The sequence below is a fragment of the Lytechinus pictus genome, chromosome 11 (genome assembly GCF_037042905.1).
Source record: "Lytechinus pictus isolate F3 Inbred chromosome 11, Lp3.0, whole genome shotgun sequence".
NCBI classification, from domain to species: Eukaryota; Metazoa; Echinodermata; class Echinoidea; order Temnopleuroida; family Toxopneustidae; genus Lytechinus; species Lytechinus pictus.
Window position 1 is genome coordinate 30,662,053 of NC_087255.1, and position 27,721 is coordinate 30,689,773.

General features: G+C 36.0%; 1 protein-coding gene across 1 annotated transcript in view; it reads right to left on the bottom strand.

The window, feature by feature from the left end:
- Nucleotides 1-597: 597 nt before the first annotated feature.
- LOC129272120 (cAMP-dependent protein kinase catalytic subunit 1-like) overlaps nt 598-27,721 on the bottom strand; it is a 127,432-nt gene continuing 100,308 nt past the window's right edge. The window contains exons 6-11 of the mRNA XM_064107088.1: nt 11,006-11,132; nt 9,358-9,453; nt 8,944-9,066; nt 8,291-8,455; nt 3,254-7,947; nt 598-2,831 (exon numbers count right to left, since the gene is read on the bottom strand). Coding sequence (XP_063963158.1) covers nt 7,822-7,947; nt 8,291-8,455; nt 8,944-9,066; nt 9,358-9,453; nt 11,006-11,132 — 637 coding nt within the window. The 3' untranslated portion in view covers nt 598-2,831; nt 3,254-7,821. The remainder of the gene's footprint in view (nt 2,832-3,253; nt 7,948-8,290; nt 8,456-8,943; nt 9,067-9,357; nt 9,454-11,005; nt 11,133-27,721) is intronic.

Consider the following 27,721-nt stretch of genomic DNA (forward strand, 5'->3'; position numbering starts at 1 on the left):
TTTACTGTCTTCTTGAATATGTTGTGCATCCCGGGGAGAAAAATCTATTACTTTTATCAACACCTGTTGACAAACATGGATATCCTATTTGGCAGGAATTCATATATCACCGCTTCAGTTTATTTATAGAAATGTGGACAACCATGGATAACATTGATGTGAAAAGGTTAAAATATTGTTAATACTGATTGGCCAAAGCAATTTGTTGAATCTCGATTCATTGTACTGCCAATTTGAGGATTTTAAAGAGTACTTCTAGATCATCAAATTTCTTGAATTGAAAGCAGCATGAAGCAACAATAGGTGCAGTGTGTATACTGTATGTAGGAATTGTTTCTATGTCTGCACTTGTACTACTTTATAGAGATCAGCATATAATAAGTTATGTAGTAGGAATAGGAAAAAAAAGATATTAATGGGTTGATGCAAGTCCACAGCTCAAAGATAGTACTTGGTCATATTCACCATTATCAATCAAAATTGTTCATCATCATCATCATCTTCACCAACATCTTCATTTTCACGATCAGAAGCATCATCTTCCTCCTCAATCATACATTCACTTCCACACAAATGAAAACAAAAGACCTTTCAATATTTCAAGTCAGATTGACCTTTATTTGATATATTTTTGTGTCCATGATGGACCCACAGGCAGAGAAATATGCCCCTTTTCATTTTTAAAAATCTCCAGAGCTACATGCCAACAGTGGAACAAAGACCTTAATATAAATTATAACCATTCATGTTGTTGGCAAGGTAGAACAAGTACCTACAAACCACATGCTGATTTGCAATAATACAAACACTTTTGACATAATCTAGTGAACACCAAATGTACAGTTTCATGAACATCACAAATAATTCTGATTTTAACTCATCAATTCTAAATAATTATCTTTTTAAAAAGGTTTTTACCGTGAGAACCTGCACTTTTATCCCTGTAACCTTACATATATGTCACTGCCTCGGTAATACAAGAAGGAAAAACAAATAATAATAAACATCAAATATTTTTTTAAAGATATTAACACTTTACAATGATGATTGAAGCTATAGTGCAACAAAGTGTTTTGCTAGAAATATACAGTGTTGATTAAAAACCTTTGCGGTACTTATATTCTCAGTGACAATACTTTATTATGACTTGTACAATACATATGTGCGTCAACAAAATGTGACCTTTCCAACAGAACAAGCACACAAAAGTATGGTCACTACTACTATTTCATCTTCCAATTGAAACAAAATACTGAGAATACAAAGTCAAATTGAAATATCTACATTTCTTTGAGCTATACAAAAAACCAATATTGATATAAATGCATTATTTCGCTAAAGTTGTCTATTTTGAACATTTCTACAGCTGATATATGGATTTAAAAAAAGCTATGACGTATCATAGGCCCATAGTAAAGATTTAAGGAACGTCCCCACTGCACAGCATTAACAATATATAAGTGGTGCATAGCCCTAGTTCAGCCACCAAGCAACATCATAAGCAGCAAGAATACCTAACTGTACACGTTGTGCAGAATTAGGGCATGATCAACTTCCCAACAAAATACCATTAACAATTGACAATGTATGATAATGAAATAACTCTATAAAGACAAAGAACAGAATGCTGTACAGTGGGAACAGCACATGTATACTACTCTCTAGTATCAATACACATAGCCTTTCACAGATAAGCACCACGTGACAAAACACTGAAGTAAATTCTCTTATGAATACAACCCACAGGGCCTGTTCCTACAGCCCTGTGCATGTATAGCGGCACATTTTTTTTAAAAGTTGGTGCACAAACATACACATACAGACAGCTATGAAGTGCGACGGTAGCTGTACGCATGTGTATTTTGCTGGCATCATATTCTAATATTGAAAACTTATCAGCAGCAATGTCCAGTCATACAAAGTATGATGTTAATATCAACAGTGTATGTGAAATGAAGGACTAGGTAGGAGAAAAAAGGGCCAATGTCAACTAGTCAACTACCCTTTTCCACATAACTCAAAATATGTTCATAAGAGATGACTTGAGTGCCATCTGACTTTGAAATTGAATATCAATTTGATGCAATTTTAATTTCTAGGTGATGGGCAAGCCCCCTCCCCCCTCTGTCTTTTTACTCTTACCACTAGAAATACTATACATACCACCGGGAACATATTATCTAGCATAAAATATTTGTTACAATCCTAGCAAGAAATGGAAGATAGTGATGGTGATTTGGAATACAAGTGCAAATTTGCATCTTGCCAGCAAGATAATCACAATGTAATCGCAAAGATGACCCGACCCCACTCACACAAAGCTGAGTGAATGATTATAGGGCTGAATACAATCAATTGCATTGAACGACCAGTATGCGCAATCGACTGTACAAAACATTATCACCAATCACTAATATTTGTGTATCAGGGTCCAGGAATAGTTTTCCATTATAATAGATGCTACATGATGGGAGGGTAATAAGAATGAACAAGGACCAGGGAGGGTTTTCGTGTAACAAATAGGACTTTCAACAAGTGAAGGTGCACTACATTAATGCTGTACCTGAATTTCAATCTTGGCACTCGGCATTGGCTTATGAAAAAAAAAAATGACCAAAAACAGAAGACGGATCCTTTGCCAGAGCTACAGGGCCACATTACATAAAGCTTAGGTATTGATAGTACAATTGATTTGTGCAATTGATTGCACATAATAATCAATTGCACATGATAATCAATGCCATCAGCCATAAGAATGAGCCCTACAAATAGTCAGTAGGCTTTGGGCTGTCAGGTCTTAGAAGGCTCTAGAACTGCATGTAACTGCTCAACTTAAGGCCACCGCACACCTTACGACCCGACTGGTCGGCGACTGGCTTGCGACTGAGAGAGGGGAGATGAATCGCAAGGCAGTCATAAGCCACGACACCGCACACCTTGCGATCCGATTTGCGACTCACGCATGCGCTTTTTGCTTTTTGGCATAACAACAAAGAGAATGCGTTTACTACTGCGTATGCGCGTTGTTTATCATATACGCGTCGTGCAACTCTGCTGTCTGATTGGCTGGAATTTGGATTGAGCTTGCGATCCAGTCATAAGGATTCGACATGTCAAATCCTTCCGATTTTCCTTGCGACTTGTCTCTGACCGGTCTGCGACTCTGAAGCTGACATGCGCTGTGACGTCACATCTCCCCTCACTCAGTCGCAAGCCAGTCGGCGACTGGTCGGGTCGTAAGGTGTGCGGTGGCCTTTATAGTTCATTACTCAGCGCTGTCAAAGAATTGCTATGGACAGAGTAGAGGAAACTTACCCTTATATAAATCAATAATGAACTATGTCAACCTTTATTTTGTGAATGCACTTACGCTTCCGAGCTTTATGAGATCTTAAGAAGTCAACACCAAGCAATAGTGAGGATTTTCTCACAGATCATTCATTACACTTTAATATTCTTTGCAAATCATTAAACATACTTATTAGACCATAGCAATCTTATGTATTCTTCTTATTATTACTACTATCAGTACTTTTATCATCATTATCATTATTTTATTTATCAGATGTTTAGGAATAATGCCTCTTCATTAAAGAATAATTTTTCTGAAATTTAGTGACCTTAAAATTGTGTATCGCCCATTATCTAAATTGTGTGCATAATCTAGGGCTGATCTCTTATAAACAGAAACAGGCTTCTATACCCTGGCATCAACTGACAAACTATAAACAGATTAAAATATATTACAGCGAGTGTTTCAAAATTTCTTTCAACTGCCAGCCAAAAATCATTGAAAATCAGAGGGTAAGCAAATGTTGTTCTTGTATGACATTTCAAAAGGATCTTTCCCTCACAAACTCAATGGACCTCATGTCAACAAACCAGTTTATAAAACACAAAAAGAATGCCACAGTCAACAGCATTATTGATTTGATACTGATCAAAAATTCTAGGAATAAAGTTCTAGGTATATTTCAAACTAATGTGGTATTCTATCTCTCTCATTGACACCTCTGGCTAGCAATTTCAAATATATATTTTTTTCTTTCTTTTCAAGTGGAAGATTTTGTTTCATACACACTGCACATAAATCACTGACAGCTTACAAAGACATAACAATTTAAAATAACTTTTTTGTTATCATAGTGGAGCAAGGAAGAAGAAGAAAACAATTGAGAGATTTTCTAAATTTATATTGTGTCAGCTAGCACACCAGTTTAAACATAAATGTATGACTTCTTGTACTCAAACATTATAAAAATAAATTTGGTTCCCTATTTCCTACAATCCTTCAATAGCTGCTTGGTGAGAGCTAGAAACCTAATTTCTCATTCTGCTGTTAGTCTCCAAAGACCCTGTTTTCATAGACGCACAGTTGGCCTTGCTAGACCACTAAACAAATGGACTTTATAATATGGACTTCAGCAATTGAACTACACTAAATTGAAGTAAATTGAACTTTGAGATTGGTCTTAATCAATGAAGATAGTCAAAATGAATATCACACTTATGACTGGTTGGAACCATTAAAACCCTTTCACAAACCATGCCCATGGTACAAGATTTGCTTTAAAGATTTTATTAAAAGTTTATGACCGTTCCTTATCTCCTAACATCATTATTCCAATAAATTTAGTCCCATCTATATAACTGCATGTAGGTTAATAGAATGGATAATAGCTCCTGATAAACTTTATCAGAAAAAGTAATAATGAGGGCTGCTTATGATAACATACCTCCATTTGTTGCATTAATGAAAAATACATGAACAATTAAATTTTTAAAAAATAGTCAAGTCACATGACTTTTAAGAACAATCATAAAAAGAGAAGATAAGAACAATGCATGTATTGCATGTAAGAGACAAAATAATAGTGACTCAGAATTTGAAAATATCCCGTTGTCAATATACACTTTGTGTTGATGAAAAGTCAGTACATACTGACCAGCATTTCATTAGGCATAATTCATTTCTTGATAAGAGAGCCCAAAGTGGGGTAGTAATTTCCTCAAAATCGTGTGCCAGAGGAGAACAAAATTAGGATACCAACCAAGCAAAATTAATGTAAAATTTTACAGTAGAGGATATTACAGAAATGTATTCTATAAATGTCGAGAGAATGAAATATCCTTTCATGTCCAACAGTTCTCAACAGTGTACATTTATAACCATCAATACCAACCACCTCATAATTGATATATTTTGAGTTACCTCATTAAACTAATTTCAAGCTCATTCAAAATAGATTCCTCCAAAGAACAACCTTATAATTGATGTTTTTTAGTTTTTCAAGCTCATTGATGTGGTTTCTCTATATTACTGATATACCGAATGTACCTATATGAATAATAATAATATCTTGCTTTTATAAAGCGTTGAAAACATCAGCATGGTGTCTATACTCAAGCACTTTACAAATTCGCTAATCATCAGATTCTGGCTTGTCCGCACAACAGGAAAAAGGAGATGTGAGCTCTGTGGTGCAGCATATCAATCTGTAGCACTTGTTGCTGCTAACTTCAAGCTAGCCGACGACATAAATCAAACAATCATCATATAAAGTAATCAACATTTTTGTAAGTCTGACAAGTATTTTCTTCATTTTATGAACTGCTGAAGCCATCATACCTGTGAGTATCATATATTTCCAGATTTCAGGAAATTCGCAAATAAAGAGAGATGGACACAGATATTTTTATGGAACTGCCCATATGCACAATGAATATTTCTGCAAGTCCAAGGTAGGCCCCATGTACAGATAGTGAAGACAAAAGAGAAAACTAATCATGTTTTGTCTTGATTCCAACATGGAATGAACAATGAAACAGCCCCCAAATGGACAGCTTACAGACTCTTGCGATCGATCCCATCAGTCTTAAATATGGAGAGCAAGCAACACTATAATCAAGAATGCATATTAAGTTCTGTAATATGACAAATGCTTGTATGCATAATTGCCAATCAGTGTTCATAGGCCTCCCAGATGAAGAGATTTGACATCAATGACTTTCCATTGTTGAGATGGATTGGATCGATTGCAACTCTTAGTAAAACAGGGTCCACATGACCAGTGGTTAGTGTACTATGGATGATATTACTTGGGCTTGCCAATACTTTTAACTATAGACTTTGCCTATTCAGCTGGGATTGTGTCCATCTGAGGTTTGGAAAAATGAGGTTAAGTAAAGAGCACACATTACATTTTTTTTGGGGGGATCTAGAATCATATATTTATGTGGATACATCTTCATTTTGAATAAATTTCTGTGCACCGAGGCTAGGCATCCACAACCATGGAACTCTCATTGCGTAGACTCACTCATAGACAGTGTGAAAAAGATCAGGTAGGGCCCCCCAAAACAAAACTTCCTGGATACTCATAGCACTGAGGTTTACAATCAACTGCAGTGATGTGTGATCAATTGCAAAGATCAATCATACAAAACTATCAGGAAGAATGTGCTAGCGGACCCTGGAGAGCATTTCACAAAGCATCTTGCCAGTGACTTTCACTCACAAATTTGCTCTTCGCCAATCATATGCAAGGAATTCAGTAGCCTATGCCAACTGTCAGAGGAAATCACTGACAAACTGCTTATTGAAACACTCCCGTGATTGCACACATATTGCCATTATATTGCAAGTACCATGGAGTGAGGTGCCCAGCCTCAAAAATACAGCTTGTCATTGTATCCATGTACTAGATGACTTAGGAGATAGAAAAAGGGCAAGACTTGAATAAAGCTACAAGACATCTTCATTCTCTCCAAAGGTCTTCACTATTACAGAAATGACTAATATTTAAAAAAAAAGCCCACCAAAGCATCTAAATCTCCAAATAACATACTAAATTGGGTTTACGCTAATACTTTCCCCTTTAAGGGAAGTTACAGGTGATCACCAAGTCAGCAAACCTAAACTGAAGTATGTCTGTGGCAATCCATAGAACAATTAATTTATAAAGGGGGTATTCTTTCTTTTAGTTGCCTTTATCGCTATATAATCAAACTCCAGACTTTGTTTGTGAGGATTGATTTCATGGTAGGCTTGATGAGATGAAGTCTTTGAATGACTTGAAAAAAATGTAGCACTGTGATATGGTTTGAAAGAAATACACAATGGCTGTTGACTCTGTAATGCTACGATAGTCTTGGTGAAGATGAGGTGAAAGGGGAGGGGGTGGGGAGAGGAAAGTATACTGAATAAAAGATGGTAAATACATTGATAACACCTATGAGTTCAATTTGTGCTTGGGACAAGGAGAGGCGTGCCAGGTTTGCCCGCAGACAATCAACTACCTTGAATATGAGAAAATATATATATTCAGATATACGCCTTAATGTACCTCGCTCATCATGAGGTGTAGAGTTGCTTTCAAGGTACGCTGAGATTGTCTTTGAAACGTCTGTCATCATGCCCAGTATTTCATGTGTGTCTATCAAACTAGATCCTTCCTCTCCATCCGTACGCACCCTTTGGCACACACATAAAATAACGGCAGGTAGAATGGTTTCTTAACAAAGCTATTTCACAAAAATTCATATCTTCATACTTTTAAATCTATTAAAATTCATCTTCTGCATTTTAAATCTCTTATATAGAGTAACAATTTCTGTACATGGCAATCGTCGTGTCATTCTTCTCCATCATCTTACGTATCTTTCTTGTTTTTGTACATACTATAATAAAATCACAGAGAAAAACAAAAAAGAAGAGTTTATCAGAACGATGGAACAGGGTCATTTTCTCCCTCTTTACGATGGTTGAGGAACAAAGTAGACTCGCGCCCGGAGGCAACAACGTGGAGAGGAGGGGGTGGCTCAGAAGTCAGCAAACTCCTTGACGCACTTCTCCGTGAGTGAGATCTTGAGTGTTTCTTCCTCGTATTCGTCAAATTGTGAGGCATCTCCAGGTCCCTTGATCCTTGGGATGAATGGTGCCTCCACCTGAACAGAGGGAATAAGACATGCTGGTTAACTATAAACATTAGAAGCTTGTTCTGTTATGTAATGATAAGCATGTCATATGAATATAAATTGTGTGCAACATTTCTATTTGTTCATTAAAAAGCTCCTTGTAACACAAAATAGAGTTGGGAGAGTGCCAAGTTATAAACATACATATATATATCATAGAATCATGTCACACAGTCACAGACAATTCTCTTTGCCAATTTGATGTAATAAAGGCTAAAAAAAAAGGAAGGTCTTTCATGTTTCAACTACTGAGTATACTATCAACATGAAATTGGAAAAGATGGGACCGTTTGAAAAGAATTGTTAAATATACCCTTTGTTGGTAGATGGTAATCCAGTCCGTTGCTTGAAACCACTTATGCGTCTTGATGTCAGCTACACCGGCCTTGAGGTTTCCAAAGCGCTTTGTCAGGTCTACCTGTAGCAAGCTGCGTAGGATGTCCTTGAGGTCCGAACTAAAGTGAGAGGGGAAGCGAACCTGGATGGACAGATGAGAATTTAGAATACCAATAATGATAAAAAAAATAATGAAAGCATTACGCAAAAATTATATAGCAAGAAATACAATGTTTCTAAGCGCAGCATACTACCCCAAATTCAGCATGGATACCCTGATCGGACACTTCCCATTTAAGGAATCCCTTCCTACCGGGTACTCATTTACTACACCTTGGTGGAGAGTGACAAATAAACATTAACAACTTGCCAAATGATGTTAGAATTGAGGTGGGTTTGAACCTCAGACCTTGTGGTTCAAAGTCCAGAGACTTATCCACTGAGCCACATCACCTTAAATAAGCAAGATATGAAGAAATTTGATGTATATCACAGGATTTGTACATTTTTCCACATTTTTTATTACCAAGACTTTCAGCAATATTCTTAAGTTTTTCTTGACATTCCTGTAATTGATGATCTTTCAAATTTCCATCTTGACAACAAAACAATGAATGTTGAAGACGCTACCTTTCCTGAGACGATTTTCTCATAGATCTGGATGGGTTGATCAGCGAAGAATGGTGGATACCCTGCAGCCATTTCATAGATGAGAACACCCAACGCCCACCAATCTACTGCCTTGTTGTAACCCTGCAAGAATAAATATAAAAAGATTCCAGTTCTTGTAATGATTACAAGATGAATTCTAATAGAATCCAAATAAGTATAACCTACAATATGTTCGTTTGTGAAAATATGTATCATGCGAAAAGCTAGGAAATGTGCAGTACAAATGTTTCCAAGGTACTGTCATCTGTCGAAACCCACTTTAAACATTTAAAACCAATCACATCGTAATGTAAAAATAAACTGTAATAGCACACCACACTTTTTTGGGGAGGGGGGATTTACCATAATCTTTTTATTATAAATTGTGTTTACCTTGCTGAGGATGATCTCTGGAGCAAGGTATTCCGGCGTACCACAGAGGGTCCATGTCCTACCTTTCACTCTCTTGGCAAAACCAAAATCTGTGACCTGAAGAAAGACAAAATAGTTTCAGAATATACGCTAACTCTCTGCAATGTAGGAGCTTTTTGCAGTGGATGCAGGGGACGTTTCTTAAAGCTGTTGGTGAGCAATGATTTTACGCATGGCTGGTGACATGTTCCTGTGCTATATATGAGACATCCCTGATTTCAATGTTTTCATTCTTTGAGTGAATCTTCCTATATCAACTGTAACAAAGTTTTAAATTATAAATAAAATTTGCATTTAGATGCTTGTAAACAACACACATTTCAATCTACAGAGATCATATTTCAATTTTGGGCAATGGGAATAAAAGAGATTAAGAACGTGATTTAGCACCTAAAATATAAGACATTAGTTGTGCACAAAGCCATGCTAAAGGACCAATACTGTTCAGGTATCTCACTGACTGGTCAGAATGAATAGGGTTTGCAGGTCATTATTTGTGTACCTTGCCACGTTATAAATGCTGTTAATGAAGACATATTATAATTTTTATTTTGCCACTTTTTGTCAAACTGCAATTTACATGTATGTTAGTTAATATTTGGTGTGAATTTATATCTTGAATGCTTTTCATGCTAATTCAAGTGATTAAACTTTGTATCACTGTTTTGGCAAGAGGATGAAAAGATAATAGGTTAAAATAAAGACTTGACTGAATCAAATAAACTCTGCCTTGTAACAGATCCGTGGCATTCCATGATATTCTATATATTTTTTTTCTCTTTTGAATAAAACTACCTGTATCCATACTTTACAATACACAGCACCTTTCGACAGAGTACATACATGTATGCACAGTGTCATTTTATTTAAAAAAAAAATCATTCAAATTCAAACATTCTGAAGAAATATGTAAAACTTCTCAAAACTTACAAATCAACTGGCAGCAGTATATTCAACTACAATTTAGTTTAAAAATAAAATGTTTGAGAACGCCATTTTGATTTGCCAATTTTGGGTATAACGCTGCCAACTGTTTTGTGAAATAACCCCCTGATCTCATTAATGTTTCAATAACAAAATGACTTGATTTAAAGTTAAATATTATCCCATCGAGTGCTATGTTCCTTTCTCCCTATCCTCCACTCTTTATTCCCCTTGATGGAACATTCACTCTCCCGATCCCTTTCTCCTAATTACAGAAATCTAGGGCATATTTGTTCAAGAGTAAGTCGGAGCCTGAGAACCGTAGAAAGGAAGATCCTCAACTAATACATCCCCTGACGTCACTGGATGACGCCGAACTATACCCCCTGGCAAAAATGCGGCTAAACTTTGGGTTCTGAGGGCATTCCCTCATGCCGTCTAGTCTGCAAGCAAAGACTCCAATCGGTGCTTTAATCATCAAGTGGGCCCTGAAATGAGTCTAGCACAGGTTCCAACTTATTAGTCAATTCAGCAGAGCTAGAGAATTTAATTCCTACACAGCTCTAGTAGTCTGCTCATTCAGAACTCTGAAAGCATATGCTGACAAACTGAGGTTGGTGTCTGCAAGCTGCACTTCATTACACAGGGAATGGAGGGTAAGGGAAAAAGGGATGGTGTCACTCACTGCAATGTAACCAGTCTCTTGGATTAGGATGTTCTCTGGTTTCAAATCTCTGTATATAAGGTCCAAGGCGTGGAGGTACTCAAAGGCAAGGACAATCTGGGATGCATAGAATCTCGAGTGTGGTTCACTGTAGGGAGAGAGAGACAAGACAGAAACAAAGAGAGAAGGGTGGTTAAAAAGACATCACATTTGGAATGCACCATGATTTTTCAAATTTCAGCAAAATTAGGTTTGGTTAACAAGACATCACAGAGAATCGTAAAATCTTGAACATGAAAGAATGAAAAAATGTACAAGTACAAATGCATTGTTTGGTACGTGGAGCGTTGTGGCCCAGTGGATTAGTCTCTGGACTTTGAAACAGAGGGTCGTGGGTTCGAATCCCAGCCATGGCGTAACTTCCTTCGGCAAGAAATTTATCCACATTGAGCTGCACTCGACCCAGGTGAGGTGAATGAGTACCCAGTAGGATTTATTCCTTGAACGCTTGAAGTGCCCATCATATGGCAGCTCAGCTGCAGCTCAGCTGGGGTAATAATATGATGCCAAGTATCAAAGCGCAGTTAAGTATATGCACATAGTAACTGCGCTATTTAAATGGACGTATTATTATTATTTATTACTCCAGACTAACTGATAGTGGAACATTGGAGAAAAAAATGATGCAAATTTCATTATTCGGACAAGGAATAACAAAATGATAACATTGTCTAGGTTAAACAATTATATATGTATGAATATGTAATGAGGAGCTGATGATGTCATATCCTAACTTATTCTTTTGTATTTTATAATATGAACTCATGTTTATTCAAATTTTGTTCTCCAAGAATATAAATTTATCAAAAATTATCACTTTTAGCCTTTGTACCCCTTTGATTAGACATGAACAAAGCCAATACAAAGCACTATGAAGAGGAATACATCCTAAAAAAGTTATTTTTTATATGAGAGTAACATAAATCAAATTTTGAAAAAGTAACTTGTATTCATGTTACCAAGGAGTTATCTTGTACCAACTCATATTAATAAAATTGTAATCTATTGTTTAATCAATGTGTCAAACTACATACTGTACTATATAAAAGTGCACGTACAGTACGTCTTTATCTCCCTTGTTTTAATAATTAATACACAGGAAATACATGAAGGAACATACTGAAAGGACAAGTCCACCCCAACAAAAACTTGATTTGAATAAAAAGAGAAAAATCCAACAAGCATAACACTGAAAATTTCATAAAAATCGGATGTGAAATAAGAAAGTTATGATATTTTAAAGTTTCGCTTAATTTTACAAAACAGTTATATGCACATCCTGGTTGGTATGCAAATGAGGAAACTGATGACGTCATCCACTCACTATTTCTTTTGTATTTTATTATATGAAATATGAAATATTCTAATTTTCTCCTCATTGTCAAGTGAAACAGTGATTAATTCCTCCCTGAACATGTGGAATTAGCATTGTTTAATACTATATGGTTCAGTCAAGTCGGTCCCTATAGTAAAATCTGTAAAAAATGAAATATTGTTTAATTCAAACAATAGAAAACAAAAAGAAATAGTGAGTGATGGACGTCATCGACTGACTCATTTGCATGACACAGAGTTGTGCATATCACTGTTTTGTAAAAAATAAGCGAAACTTTAAAATGCCATAACTTTCTTATTTTACGTCCGATTTTGATGAAATTTTCAGTGTTATGCAAGTTTGATCTTCTCTATTTATTCAAATCAACATTTTGTAGTGGTGGACTTGACCTTTAAGAAAGGGATTTTTTTCAAAGAAAAAGAGGGTTTGGAAAAAAAGTGTTCCACAAATTCTTCATAAGGCATGTTCTGTAATAAAATTTACAGAGGGGTACTAAGTATTTCAAATGATCACTACAGTATATTTCTGTTTTTTTTTTTGGGGGGGATACAAAACTAAAACAAATATTGCCCCTCGCTCCCCTCCAACAAATTCATGAATACATGTCAAGGAAAAACATTTTGAGTTTTAAACAGAACCTTGAACTTCTAATAATAATGTATCTTTCCAAGGTGTACATGCTAAAGTACATCATATAATGTTGTACTGTACAATGTATATATTTATTGTGATGACAGCTTGTCAAGGTTAGAATGGGGACATACATTCCAACGGTGTGGGGAGCTGAAGGAGAGGATAACGGCAAACATTTGTGAAAACATTCATGGCATCCCACTGAACCATCCCGTCCATCTTCAAAACCCATTCCTCATCACATACTGTAGACTTGGTGGTATCAATTTACACAAGGCTGAAATCCAGAAAGGCACTGAGTACTGTATGTGCCAGTGTAAATGAGGGCAAAGGGGAATTTTGCCTTCATGACAGCCCAACTTGCCCCTACATACCCCCCAAATTGAATGCTTGGGGCGACCATCTTTTCTAAAGTCGCCCTAAGATCTGCCACAAACGATATTCAAGACAGTTTATAGATCAATTCTCTATATTCAGCAGAATAATGAAACAGCCTTTTAACACTGTACTGTACATGTACAGCAGACTTCATAGCAAAGGCATTTATGTAAACACGCTGAGATTCAGAAAGGCGCTGTGTATACGCAAACATACATTACAAGTAGAAGCGACACAAGGCCTTCTTGCGCTTTACAGCAGACTGAACCAAGGTATTTTATCACCTTCCTTGTCACAGCCAATTGGACATGTTGTCTCAATTGAGGTACCAACCAATGATGTCTATTTTAGATCACTGATTAGAATATCAGTCAGCGCTGGGAGAGCTTGTGTAGGCCTGGGCTTACATTGTAGGCTGCAATGCCTTTGAACTAGGGTGTGGAAGATGATGACATGGTAGCTCTTGAAGGGGAAACAGGATTTGGAATGGGAACTACAATGTATGGGGGGGGGGGTAGAAAGAGAGTGATAGGACGATGGTGGATAGCTAGGAATGTGTGGAGGGAGAAATTAGAAATGTGATTGTGAGAGAGGGGTGAAAGGAAGGAAAGAGGACGAGGGGATCGAGAGAAGGGAAGAGGAGAAAGGAAAAGGGAGAGGAGAAAAGAGAGAGGGAGGGAAAGTAATAAAGAAAGGAGAGAGGAAGTGAGGGAGGCAGGAAGAGGGGGAATGGAGGGGAGAAGGGATAAGAAAAGATGGATGGGGACAAAATGTACGCATAACTGCAATGGGTATAGAAGTGTAAGAGCAAAGGAGTCTGCAGTGTGTTTACAAAAGCTGAGAGTAAAAGTAGAAGACAGATATGTACATGATCAGAGATAGAAAGAAAAATGTGTATATTAATATACGAGATAGAATGATGGAGAAATACATGCAGGAGCATGGCATTTTGAGAAAATATCATAAAATTTCCTTCTGATGGCATGCTCCCACATTTCATGGTCGGTCCTTGCTCATACACAAATCTGTAATCGCAAATCGGCAATACATCTAGAATAGATGTGTACACATAGGGCCTCTCAACAATGTACATCAATACATGTATGTAGTACACGTACTGTTGGATTCTCAGAATTGTCATGAACGGAATAGCTTTTAATGCACTGGGGCAACATTTTACATATTAAAAAAAAATTGAAGGCATACATCAAAGTGTATGTTACACTGCAGGATACTATAGATATGGCATACTTTCATGTGCAGGAAGCATCAAAGTGATTTAAGAAAGTGCATAAAAATGAACATGTCCAAAGTGAATGTGTGATTTACATGTAATCTAATAAAGTTCAAATGCTTGTCAGAAGACAGCTGAAAATGAGAGATAATATTCAAGATTAATTTTTAGAACACTAACAAAAGAATGACATACATGTAGTTATGGAATATGAAGGTTTGAATTTTGTGATGTCACACATGAGCTGCTGCCCTATATATCAAGTACAGTATGCTTTATTCACATATTTGATGGTCCATGATGACTGAAAATATTTTTCTATAACAAGTGTGTATGACATAAAAAATAATGAGGGATATACACACACACACACACACATATATATAAAGTGGAAGGGAAAAATAATTTTAAATTTTCTGGGGAAAAATTAATTAGTAGTTAATTAGTAGTTATTCATCTCGATTCCCTTTCCCTTTTCTAAACATACTCTCCTCCCCCCTCTCTCTCGCTTTCTTTTGTTTGAGTATAATGGGTCATGGATGTGTGTTGGGTGTGAATGTATAATGATTACGTCTATTGAATTGAACGATTTATTTAATGCTTGTAAAGGAGCACCTGCCTACAAGATTTTAAAGGGGAATGAAACCTTTGGAACAAGTAGGCTTGTGTCGAAACAGAAAAATCAAAGAATAAGAACAAAGAAATTTTTGAGAAAAATCGGACAAATAATGAGAAAGTTATGAGCATTTGAATATTGCAATCACTAATGCTATGGAGATCCTAACATTGGCAATGCGACAAGGATGTGTGATGTCACATGTGAACAACTTTCCCTTTGATGGACTATAAAATACCCTCAAAATGTCTCTTTTTGCTTTTTCTTTTGGTGATACAAACTCTTTATTCATGATGTATTCTTTAAAAATCTGTATTACATGCCCTCCAATAGAAAGAACACACGATCTACTGATAGATTTGATAAAAGAGGCAATTTAAGTGAAATATATACTAAAGTAATGGGGAGAGTTGTTCACAAGTGACATCACACATCTTTGTCACATTGCCAATTTGAGCATCTCCATAGCATTAGTGATCGCAATATTCAAATGCTCATAACTTTCTCATTATTTGTCAGATTTTTCTCAAACTTTCGTTGATCTGTTTCTTTGATTTTTGACACAAGCTATCTTATTCCAAAGGTTTCATTCTCCTTTAATTTATTTGGTTGCCTCTTTTACCATTTTGATTTTTTTTTTTACATGAATGTATAAATTATATTCATATGTTGTACATGTGTTGGTACATTTATGCATTGATATATGTTATATTACATTGTATTTGAATATTTTTATATGGTTAATAATATGGTTAATAAATGAATCAAATTGAAAATGTGAAACTCTACATGTGTACATGCAGTCTTGCAAAGTAAACAGATGAATCCTATGACAACAATATTATGTTTTGAGATTTTCACTGCCAGACTACTGTGTGCAAAGTGTGTGAAAGGCAGCAGAAAGACCTGTCCGTATAAAATGAAGTGCATGTAGTACTGAGCAATCACATTTTATCTAGGAGTCCTAAGGACACACCATATGCATACATACATTACATAAAGGTATCCATCATCATTGTATCAAGCTTCAATAGACAGTTTTAGACACAATGTAAATGATCATCAAATCTTTGAAGGTACATGTAAATATGCAAACAGGAAACCAATGTGGATTTCTTGGAAAATGTTCTTATACTGCTGCTAAGTCAACAAATCTTCCCATTGAGGTTTCAAAAGGGTCATTGATAAACATGACCATAAAAAGAACTAGGACCCTGTCATACAAAGTGTAGCTCTTGATCGTATATTTGATTGTACAATTGATTGCATATAAATTTATAATGATCAAAGGGGTCAATCCTAAAAATCTGCTCTATGATCAAGCCAGAAGCTTCATGTTATAGGGCCTAATAATACAAAGCAACATTTTGTAACATTTAAACATGAATGAGCACATGAATGTTTTACCCAGTCCACCTAACTATAACAAGTGGAGCGCCTCTGGCAGTCTCACCTGCATCACACGATTCAATATAGCAGCAGTGCTGACTTTGAAAACTACTATAACATAATTATTCACAAAAAACACAATTCATATAATGTCACAATACTATGTTCATTGACAATAAATAACATTTGACCTTAATCATGTGACCTAAGACTTGTCAGTGATACTTGATTACCCCTATATCCATACTTCATAGACTAGATCTATAAGCTTTGAAAGTTATGATGGTAATTCAACAAATACCCCCTATATTTTATTTATTTATTTATTTATTTCAAATATTTAAAAGAAGGGAAGCCCAATCAGCAACAAGCTGGTTTTCGTTGGGGCCCTTCGTAAACAAACACAAATATAAAACATGGTGACACATTCGGATATAAACAAAGAATAGAGCATAAATACTAATATTGACAAATTAAATAATGAAACAATCATAATTAACTATGGAAAATAACAAAATAGATAAAATATGATACTGTACAAATGTTACCTAAAAGTAAACGAAAATTATATATACACATGAAAAAGATGTGTACAAAATGAGGAGAAAGAATAGAATAGATTCTACCATTAGTCCCTATTACATATCAAATGTTTTTTCCCATTTTGCCATTTCCCGTTTAAACTGTTTAATGTCTTCTATGAATCGGAGGTGTTCGGGTAATTCATTCCAATGCAATGGGCCTGTGACAAAAAATGATTTCTGGTAAAAGGCTGTACAGGCATATGGCACCATGATTATCATCTTATTTGTGCTCCTTGATGTTCGAGAGGATACTTCTTCTATATAAATAAACTGCATGGCCAAAGTTCATTGACCTTTGACCTCTGTCATGTGACCTGAAACTCGCACAGGATGTTCAGTGATACTTGATTACTATATCCAAGTTTTATGAACTAGACCAATACACTTTCAGAGCTATAATGGTAATTCAACAAATACCCCCAACATGGCCAAAGTTCATTGACCTTTGACCTTAGTCTTGTGATTCGAAACTCAGGCAGGATGTTCAGTAATACTTGTTAACCCTTATGGCCAAGTTTCATCAACTAGGTCCATATACTTTCGTAGTTATGATGGTAATTCAACAAATACCCCCAACTTGGTCAAAGTTCATTTACCCTAAATGACCTTTGACCTTAGTCTTGTGACTCGAAACTCAGGCAGGATGTTCAGTAATACTTGATTACTCTTATGTCCAAGTTTCATGAATCAGATCCATAAAGTTTCAAAGTTACGATGGTAATTCAACAAATACTCCCAACATGGCAAAAGTTCATTGACCTTAAATGACCTTTGACCTTGGTCATGTGACCTGAAACTTGCACAAGATGTTCAGTGATACTTGATTACTCTTATGTCCAAGTTATATGAATCAGACCCATAAAATTTCAAAGTTATGATGGTAATTCAACAAATACCCCCAACTTGGTCAAAGTTCATTTACCCTAAATGACCTTTGACCTTAGTCTTGTGACTCGAAACTCAGGCAGGATGTTCAGTAATACTTGTTAACCCTTATGGCCAAGTTTCATCAACTAGGTCCATATACTTTCGTAGTTATGATGGTAATTCAACAAATACCCCCAACTTGGTCAAAGTTCATTTACCCTAAATGACCTTTGACCTTAGTCTTGTGACTCGAAACTCAGGCAGGATGTTCAGTAATACTTGTTTACCCTTATGGCCAAGTTTCATCAACTAGGTCCATATACTTTCGTAGTTATGACAAAATTTCACTCTGCTATGCAGGTGAGACAAAAAATGTTCACTTCATATATGAACATGTATGTACCATTACACTTACTTTAATTCGTATACACTATAACATCATGCAGTACTGGTATTTGAGATTCAGAATGGGATAACAATGTAGAAAATTATCAACATACACATGTACTACCGTAAGTAACGGTCTATTCACCGCACCTTTTCCTCGGCGGGATAGAAGCAAAAGTCGGGAGTGCGGTTTATCCATGGTGATAGGTCTGAGCCAGACTCAGCCTGAAAAAAAAAGTCCATTTCCCCCTGAACAAAGTTTTTTCACAGAGAAATCGGTTGTGGTTTATTTCATATGGCTGACATGATATTTGATGTCTGTTGTCATGACAAGGCTAGAGAAAGACTCAAGAAAATAATAATTATCAGCCTGTCGTAACCCCGAACATGTACCGTAGAAGTCTGTAGAAGTTCACAACACATCGGGTGGCTGGGCATAGCCGCCCAGGCCCCAGGGCAATGTCATTTAGAGGGGTATGAGCCGCGGGTAGTGGGAAGCGATTATTATGATCAATCAAGAGTTGTCCATAAAAGTTTGATTAACAAACGCACCTACCTTCATGAAACTAATTTCGACTTTATTCTTAAGTCATTGATTTTCAAAGAAGCGAAGTTCCCTGGCAAAATTATAAACAGATGCCAAGTATACTTGGTAATACCTTTTGTCACAGCCAAATGGGAGTGAGAGCTTGCATTGTGGTTATAGTGTGACTTAAGCTGGTGCTTTTCTTCTTTTTATCCCCCCCCCCCCCCCCCCCGAAGTCCCGTTATAAAATTACTACCCGCGCACCAGCTTATTTTCTCTTTCCTATTTGTAAGATACCGCCACACACAAGAGAGACGGCACGAAGCCGTTAAAAACAACTGAAAAAAATCACTTATTTCTTTGTCCGGAAATGGTACAGTACTCGGGGAAAAAAAATAGTTGCTGAACCAACCTCAGATAAAATATTTCCATTATACTTTCTCAAACCCAGTATATTTGTATACTACTGTAGGCCATACAATACATTGCCAGTAATGTAGGAATAAAATGTGTATTTTAAATTAAATGGAAGTCTAATGTATGTGTAGTCAGGTTGACAGGTCACTCTAACTCTGTCTGATAATGGCACACACATTATGATGCATTCATTTTCCTCCCCAACATGTACATGTTAAGTACATGCATTTGAAGTCAATTATAAAGAAACAGCTTTTTACACTGATATAAGTGATAATGATAATAGTATGCTACTACAGATCTCTATGGCTACTATTAGAGTACTGTGTACACCCTCAGGCATATCACTTCATATCTTCATCAGATTTCAGAGGAGCATTTCATGAAACATATAGTTTATACTGCAAGATATTTCAATGACAACTGTATTAAGTTACTGAAATCCTAGCATCTGATTGGTTGAGGGCGTACATGTATTAAATAGTGAAAATCAACTCTTAATAAAATGCTCTCCAGGTTATTAAGGTTAATGTAAAAACAGCACATGTAATAGAGTCTTTATTGAGCCGGATTATTGCCTTTTGTATTTATATCTTATAAACTCACAGTGTACATAAAAATGTACACTGTAAGACCCCTGTTACATCTGAGAGATTCCCTACCTCGGGCCGGCCCGGGGCCTACCTCGGGTCATGCAGAAATCAGATGTAACATCCCAAACCTACCTCGGGCCACCTTTTAGCGAACCTACCCGAGACCACATCCAGAGGTAGTCTCGGGTAGGTATCGGGCCGGCCCCGGTCCACCGATTCGTAGATGTAAACGCACACAAGCTTTCGAACCTATCTCGGTCCGTTCGCCAGCTGTCAAATTACATCATAGCGCGCGCTATCCCCTCCCCAGCCCCGTCGTTCTTCGAATGTTTTGCGGAATGCGACATGTGAATTGTGATTGATAAAGTCTTTGATTTGAGTGGAAAGAAGGAAATTGCTTACGACTTTCCCGAATCAGGGAATACACATTAATATTCTTCATAATGTATTCGGGGGTCTGTACTTTTCGGGGTTTTAAATATCTAGAACAACTGCTATCCAATCGTAACCAAATGGCGAGCTAGCAGCCGACGAGTGTAACGATTAGCGCGCGCAAATTATTCAGAGCCTAGATCGAGAGCGCCCTTTGGTGTCAGCAATCGGATACCGCTCGCAACCGTACCGATAGGGGAGGGAATAAACGCTGTGATGTAAACAGACCACATTTCGGACTCGGTCCGTTCGCGAAGCTAATCCACCAATAATCCAGTCAAGGTTGCAAGTGGACTCGGTCGGGTCTCGGGTAGGAAACTTTCAGATGTAACAGGAGTCTTAGTATGCATATTTAAAAACAAACTTTGTACTTACAATTAAACCCTACCTTATTTCTAATGCACTACATGGTTTTCTCATTTTAAGTCTAGATTAAACTTGGATTATGGAGTGCTAGTTGCCAGCTCATTTATCAAGTACAGATTTTTCTTATACATTAAGTACTTATTTCGATTCATTCCAATCTTGTAAATATGTAATTATATTAATTTATTTCAATAAAACATACAAAAAAACAAAAAGCACAGATTTTATTTTTTATCTTGCTGTGCACAAGTAATAAAATAAGAAAAGAAAGTATAAGATAAAGTATAGACTAAAAAAATTATATGAATTCTATAAAACATTATCATTTTGTTTAATCCAGAATGAGGAATATGAAAATTAGCACTTCATATAGAAAGAAATGGACTCAAATTCTTTTTTAGTTTATATCATGGAAAATTAGGAATACTTTATTCTGTTGATTTTATTCTTTATTATCTTAAAAAGCAGTACTTAAAGTGTACCTTTCTGCTAGAATGAAGATACAACTGGAAACAACTTCATTTCAAACACATACAGAGTAATATAATTTAAAAACGATTCTCATAATGATCATATTGTCCAAGAAAATAAGGCCTACTGTAGACATTCAATGTAATTAAAAAGGCTGAATCTGTTTTGAAAATCATATCTCCTTCAGTATCAACTGGTTTGTATACATGTAAATACATTTTTTTAAATTTGCATTAAAAAAAATTGTTGACCTTTTGACTTGAACTCCTCTGAAATTAAGACATGCTCATAACTTTCTAACTTTCAAATGAAAGTAAATAATATTCAAGTCTCTTTTCAATACCAAAATTTGTTACTTGCCTTGAGATAGATTTCATAATCAATAGCAAAATACATTATTTATCTAGTTTAGGTGGGATTTCTGAGAAGGATTTGAGAGAGAGAGATAAAGATTTGATTAGAAAGAAGAGTGAAACAAACTGCAAAGAAAGAAAGAAAACAAAGAGAGAAGAGACAGAGAGACAAAAAGAAAATATAGAAAAAAGAGAGCAAAGAGGAGAATTGAAACAGCAAGCAAACAACATGAAAATTATAGATTACCACATGCATACAAATCATTCTTTAATAACAAAATATCTGCTTCGATGCTATTCAGAGATTTCATTTTTCAATTCAGAATTTTTTTTTTCTTTAAATATTCTTGTGGTGATTTCAGTGTGGTAATCCACAATTCAAATTAATTCATCAATGAATTCAGCCTTTGTGTAGAATGTTTTAAGCAGACTAGACTACATGTACATGTATACGCACAACATGTAATTAAATATTCCATTCATGCAATTTACATGTATTTGTATATCATAACACTCCTGGAACATTTGCTAAAGTCTTTGAAATCTGTGTCGTTTTGTATTTCTTTGCTTGTTGTTTTGCTATTTTTTTTCTCAATACAATGCACACTGGGTAATGTAAGATAACAATTCCCCTCCACCAATTACGCTCAACAAAACCTTGGACAACAAATATTACAAGAAAACCTCTCTTCATAACCTTTGCTTTCAATTGAAGAAGGAAAAGGATACATGTTCATATCGTTGGGATTATGGAAAAGAATATTATTAAAGGACAAGTCCACCCAAACCATAAGTTGATTTGAATAAAAAGAGAAAAATCCAAATTGAGCATAACACTGAAAATTTCATCAAAATATTCAGAAGAAGAAAACTATTTGTTATGTATTACATTGTTTTAACGGAATACTGGAACGAAAAAAAATACCAACACCAGAACCCTAACCCAAACACATTGGACGGATTCCGGTATTCCGTCCATTCCGAGCCAGGCTAAATTAAGATCACAATATACACTTAATTTTATTTCGGCTAACATTAATTAAATATCCACAGCGCCATCTCTCTCACTACCGATCAACATGTGACCCTTTGAAGTTGTAAGTAAAATTCAATTTTCTTGCAACAAAACAATGTGATTGTTTTGTACAAATTCATGTGAACATAATTTTTTTCCTCCCTGGGAATCGAATTTGCCATTACTATGCTTTTGAAGCAATGCACGATACAAGAAATTGAGTAATCCTTTTATAGCATAATATGTACATATGTAAATATAAAAGGTAGAATGCAGGATGTAGTTTGCTCCTATATAAAACGAGGATACCAACCAACTTAAAAGTATAAGTACCGTATGTAAAATTGAGGAGGAAAATAAAAATTTCCATTGTAATCTTTTTCAATTCAGACTCTGGAGACCTGAGAGATGGCAGTTTAATAACCTTTATAGTATTATAGTACAGGAGAAGATGAACCAGTGGGAATGCAGGTAAAGAATAATCAGGGACAGTTGGTGACTTCCTTAAGGTCATCATAGGCAAAAGCCATTCATCATCAGTGCTACCTCACTTGTGTATTGATTGCATGGAGACAGCCTCACATGCATCACAAATGGCATCCTGCACCAACAGTACGCCTCTCGTTATCTCATTTTTAGTTGAATTCGATAGCACCAAGGCTGCTCCTTGTATAATCGTGGTAAAGCGCTGGCCTTATGGGCTCCAAAATGCAATCTGTGCGCCAGTAGTACTCGGTATTGGAGCATATAATGAGCACCGGGCGGGATGCTGGCTGGGTCGTTATTTATGGGACATACTGCAGAATTCCTCTATAAAGTGTTTCTGACAGCAACCCTGCATGATATTAATCAACTGTCTTTAGAGTGTATTCACTTGAGTCCTATACAAGAAGACATTGTGTACATTAAAATGATGTCTCCCATGTAATGTGACCTTAAGACTTTTAATCTGTACCCCCGCCCCCCCCCCCCCCTTCAAAGCATAGTACTATGGTTTTTTATCAGTTGAATTAAATAGATAGAATAAAATGAACAGCATGATTAAAGCATGGATCCTACCTATAAACAAGTAGAATCCATGATGAAAAATTAGAGCAGCAAATTCACAACCCATCTGACAATTGATCTTGGGGGATCTATTGTTAAAGTTTGTTGTTGCAGCAAAATCAAATACATGTCAATGCGACCGAATATGCACCAATAAAAATCTAATCGACTCAATTAGTATCGCACACCAACTCTCAATCTGATATCACACATACACGAAGGGGAAGGTCACATGAATGGAACTGCATTCCACTTTGTACAGTGTACATGTACATGATGAAAATTCTAGAGGTGATGGTTCTGAAAATGCTAAGGATGTGATCAAGCAAATGTTTCACCTTTTATCTTGTCTTTCCGTTAATGCCCACAATCATTATATTGATTATTATGGCATATGAACGCCAAGATTGACTTAACCGGCAGGTGCAATACACCGGGTGAACACCCTACTCTTTGACGAATATTGTATTGGTTTTAACGTGCATAGGTTGTGACTCTCCTATACACGGGACCGACATTTGCATCCTTTCCGATGGACGGAGTGTTTTCCAACTGCATTCACACCTGCACTGAATGGCACGCTTACACACAATGCTATAGCATATTTGTTGTTAGACTCATTTCGGCATGAGTGGGGCTCGAACCCCTCACGTTGAGATATACGATCTAATCCGAAACATGCGCTCTAACCGACTGAGCTACACTGCCTCCATAGTTTTATAGTTTCAAGTGGAAACGGCCCCCTCCCCCAAAACGTATAACTATAGGGGCAACATTGTATTGGAATCTATTGTGTCAAGTCTTTACAGAAAATCTGAAATATCTAGGTTAACAAATTCTATCATGACATAAAATGAATTATTCTCTTTGAATAAAAAATAAGATCTTTTACTCTCCAAACAAGAGTGCTATACGTGTAGTGTAAATGGATTTCGCATTTCAACTTAAAAACTACTCAGGGGTGTGAGTGGTCACAAATAAAAAGATCTGAAAAAAGCTGAAGAGTGTTGAAAAAATCTGAAATAGAAAGAGCTCCCATACTTTTTGTACAGAGGAAAGCCAAAAAGAAGCTGAAATTAAGCTGAAAATCAAAACCAAAAAAATCTGAAATCAGATAAAAATCTGATCTCTCACACCCCTGACTACTAAAAAAGGTGCAAGAAAATAATCTAAAGTTTGTATCAATAATTACTAATGTAAAGCCTTGTGATTGAATTTTTATTTTAGATTTAATGAATTCATAACAAATTAGATTCAAGTGTTTACAAGTAAATTGCAGAAAATATGAAAATTAGACACCAGAAGTGATATTTTTAGTTTTCTTTTTAAAACAATTTCCAAAGCCCAAACATTCGATGTAGTGTCCTGAATGCAATAAGACTTCATTTCAGATCTATTTTTTTGTTCAAGTTATGGTTAAGGAACCTAAAAGCAAAAATCAGGTAAATATCAATGATTCAATGAATCTCATGCTGTGAAAAATATACTTTCAAACTACATGCATATTTTCCAACATAAGAGAATGAAATTAAAACAGAACAAAAATTTTGTTTTTGTAAGACACAGTGAGCCACTGCAGTTTTTTCGCCGTTTTGTGTGTTATAACCTATGGGAAATTCAAAGTTGCAGTTTTTTCGCCGTTTTGAAAACGGCTAGAAAAGGGCGAAGAAAGGGAGAATTTTTGGAGAAAAAACGGCCAAAAAACGGCTACATTAGGTTTCTTACGTAAATCTTGAATTATTATGGAGTGCCATGATTGTTTAATATTAGCGGAGCTATTGATTTCCCCATGAAAACGGCGAGAAAACGGCGAATGTTAAGGACGAGGATCCTGTTAGAGGAGTGAAGATACTGAAAGAAAACGGCTAATAAACGGAGACAAAAGGGCGAGAAAACGGAGACAAAAGGGCGAATGGGTAGTAAGGCGCGCGTTGCATAAAACGGAGAGAAAAGGGCGAGAAAACGGAGACAAAAGGGCGAATGGGTATAAGGCGTGCAGTGCATAGACGGAGAGGAAATTGTGAATGGGTCCCAAGGAGTGCATTGCATGAAAGGGAGAGAAAGTGGCGGGACAACGGAGAGAAAAGGGCAAATGAGTAGTAAGAGGTGAGAGCATGAAACAGAAAAAAAAGGTTAGAAAAAAAAAGAAAAGGGCAAATGGGTAGTACGAAGTGCATTGCATAAAATGGCAAAAAGAAATGTGAAAATGTGTGATATGCATTGAGAAAAAGTGACTAGAAAACGTAGAATATATATTTGCAATTTTTCTGCCAACTTAAGATTTTCTGAAGAACTCCTTTTGGAAATAAGCTCTAGTTTTCATGGGTAATATTTGATAATAATTCTCATTTCATTCATGTAAACAATTTTTTATTTTACTTTCGGGGGGGGGGGGGGGGGGTTACGCCTTCTTTCATAAATCTTATTTACATATTGTATAGGCCTACTACATTAATTGTTTTATTTCAACATTTTTGATATTTCATGTGGAATTTGATAAAATGTCAATCAGATGAAAATAAAATTTAATTGAATTGGATTGAAACTTCTTTGAATACTTTATTCTTTACTCTTATTTTCCCTTCTTCATGGGCGGGAACCCGAGGGGGACCTGTCCCTCACTTTTTGGAAAGGGGGGCATAATATCAAATCCCCCTCTACTATTTGTGGTCTTTTATGATGGAGAACAATAAATCATTCAAAGTCGAATGTAGTTAAAGAGCTTAAATTTGCCCTATTTACTAAAAAAATGCCAAATTTCTCGCGCCGAATATTGGCACGCAGGTTGTCAGGGAAGTAATCTACAAAATTGTATCGTAATTTGTTTCATGCAGATCGCTATTAAGTAATTATGCTAATTCATGCGTAATTAGTATGCAAAATCATACTTTTTCCTCTAACTTTCTTTATAAAGCTCAGAATGTTCTATTTTTTTTGGTATAAGAACTCTTTGTCTACATGAACAAAATTGTGATATCAGATCAATTTCTTTTGTCTTATTGTTTTTGCAATTCTGTATGTATTTCTTATGTTTTTTACTTTTTTTTTCATTATTTTTTTGATTAAATTTGTTTGGGACTCTTCTGACAGAGATGCCAACCGTTATGTTTTTGCCGTATTTGTTACGTTTTTTCACCCAAAATACAGCGTTACTTTTTTTCTTTGTAAAATACGTTTTCTTAAAATTTCGATCGTGTACAATATGCAGGCCGTAGATGCCCCTATAACTGGCCGTGATGCCTTTACAAAAAGTGATCAATTCACGGCCAAAAAGGCCATGCACTTTTTTTCTACCTGGCCGCGACGTGCCCTTTTTCAAAACTGGTCATGCCCTAGCTTCAGTGTAAGATCAAAGTTTACAAAGTTCTCCCATATTTCACAAGCAAAAATACAGGAGAGATAGAAAAAAAAAAAGTTAAAAAATAACTCAGATCAATTCAAACTGCAAGCCATTTTCCGTGATTTTCTGGGATCTACACACAGACACACACACACACACACACACGCAAAGTTAGCATACAGTGTACATGTACCAGCTGCCACACGTGGCTTGGCCTGCCTGCCTGTGTGGTGTGTGGCAGGCTTGCATGATCGGAGGAGATTTGCAAACTCTGAATCAAAGTGAACAATCTCACATGATTAACAGTTTTTCCAACAAAATAATCACAAAATCGGCAGGACATTTTTATAATTACATATATATGGATCCTCAGATTAATGATTTGGTGATGTAGTCGTAGTCAGTCATCGAGTTTTCATTACTAGATCGATCTAGTTGTTTCAGCTTTTGTTTTGAGTGAAAATGAGTCTTCTCGTGTTTGCACCGATAACAAGAAGACAAGACAATGGGAAGAGAGATGGTGTGATGCCGCGATGTTCATTTTATTAAAGTTTGACAATGTTTCACCTTCAAATTTTATTTGTTTCTAAAACATTTTAGTTTTCTAACAATTTTTAAATATATTATAAAAAAGACAAATATTAGTAAGATTTTTTTTGTTAGATGATTACATTTGTTTTGTTTGCTGAAGCA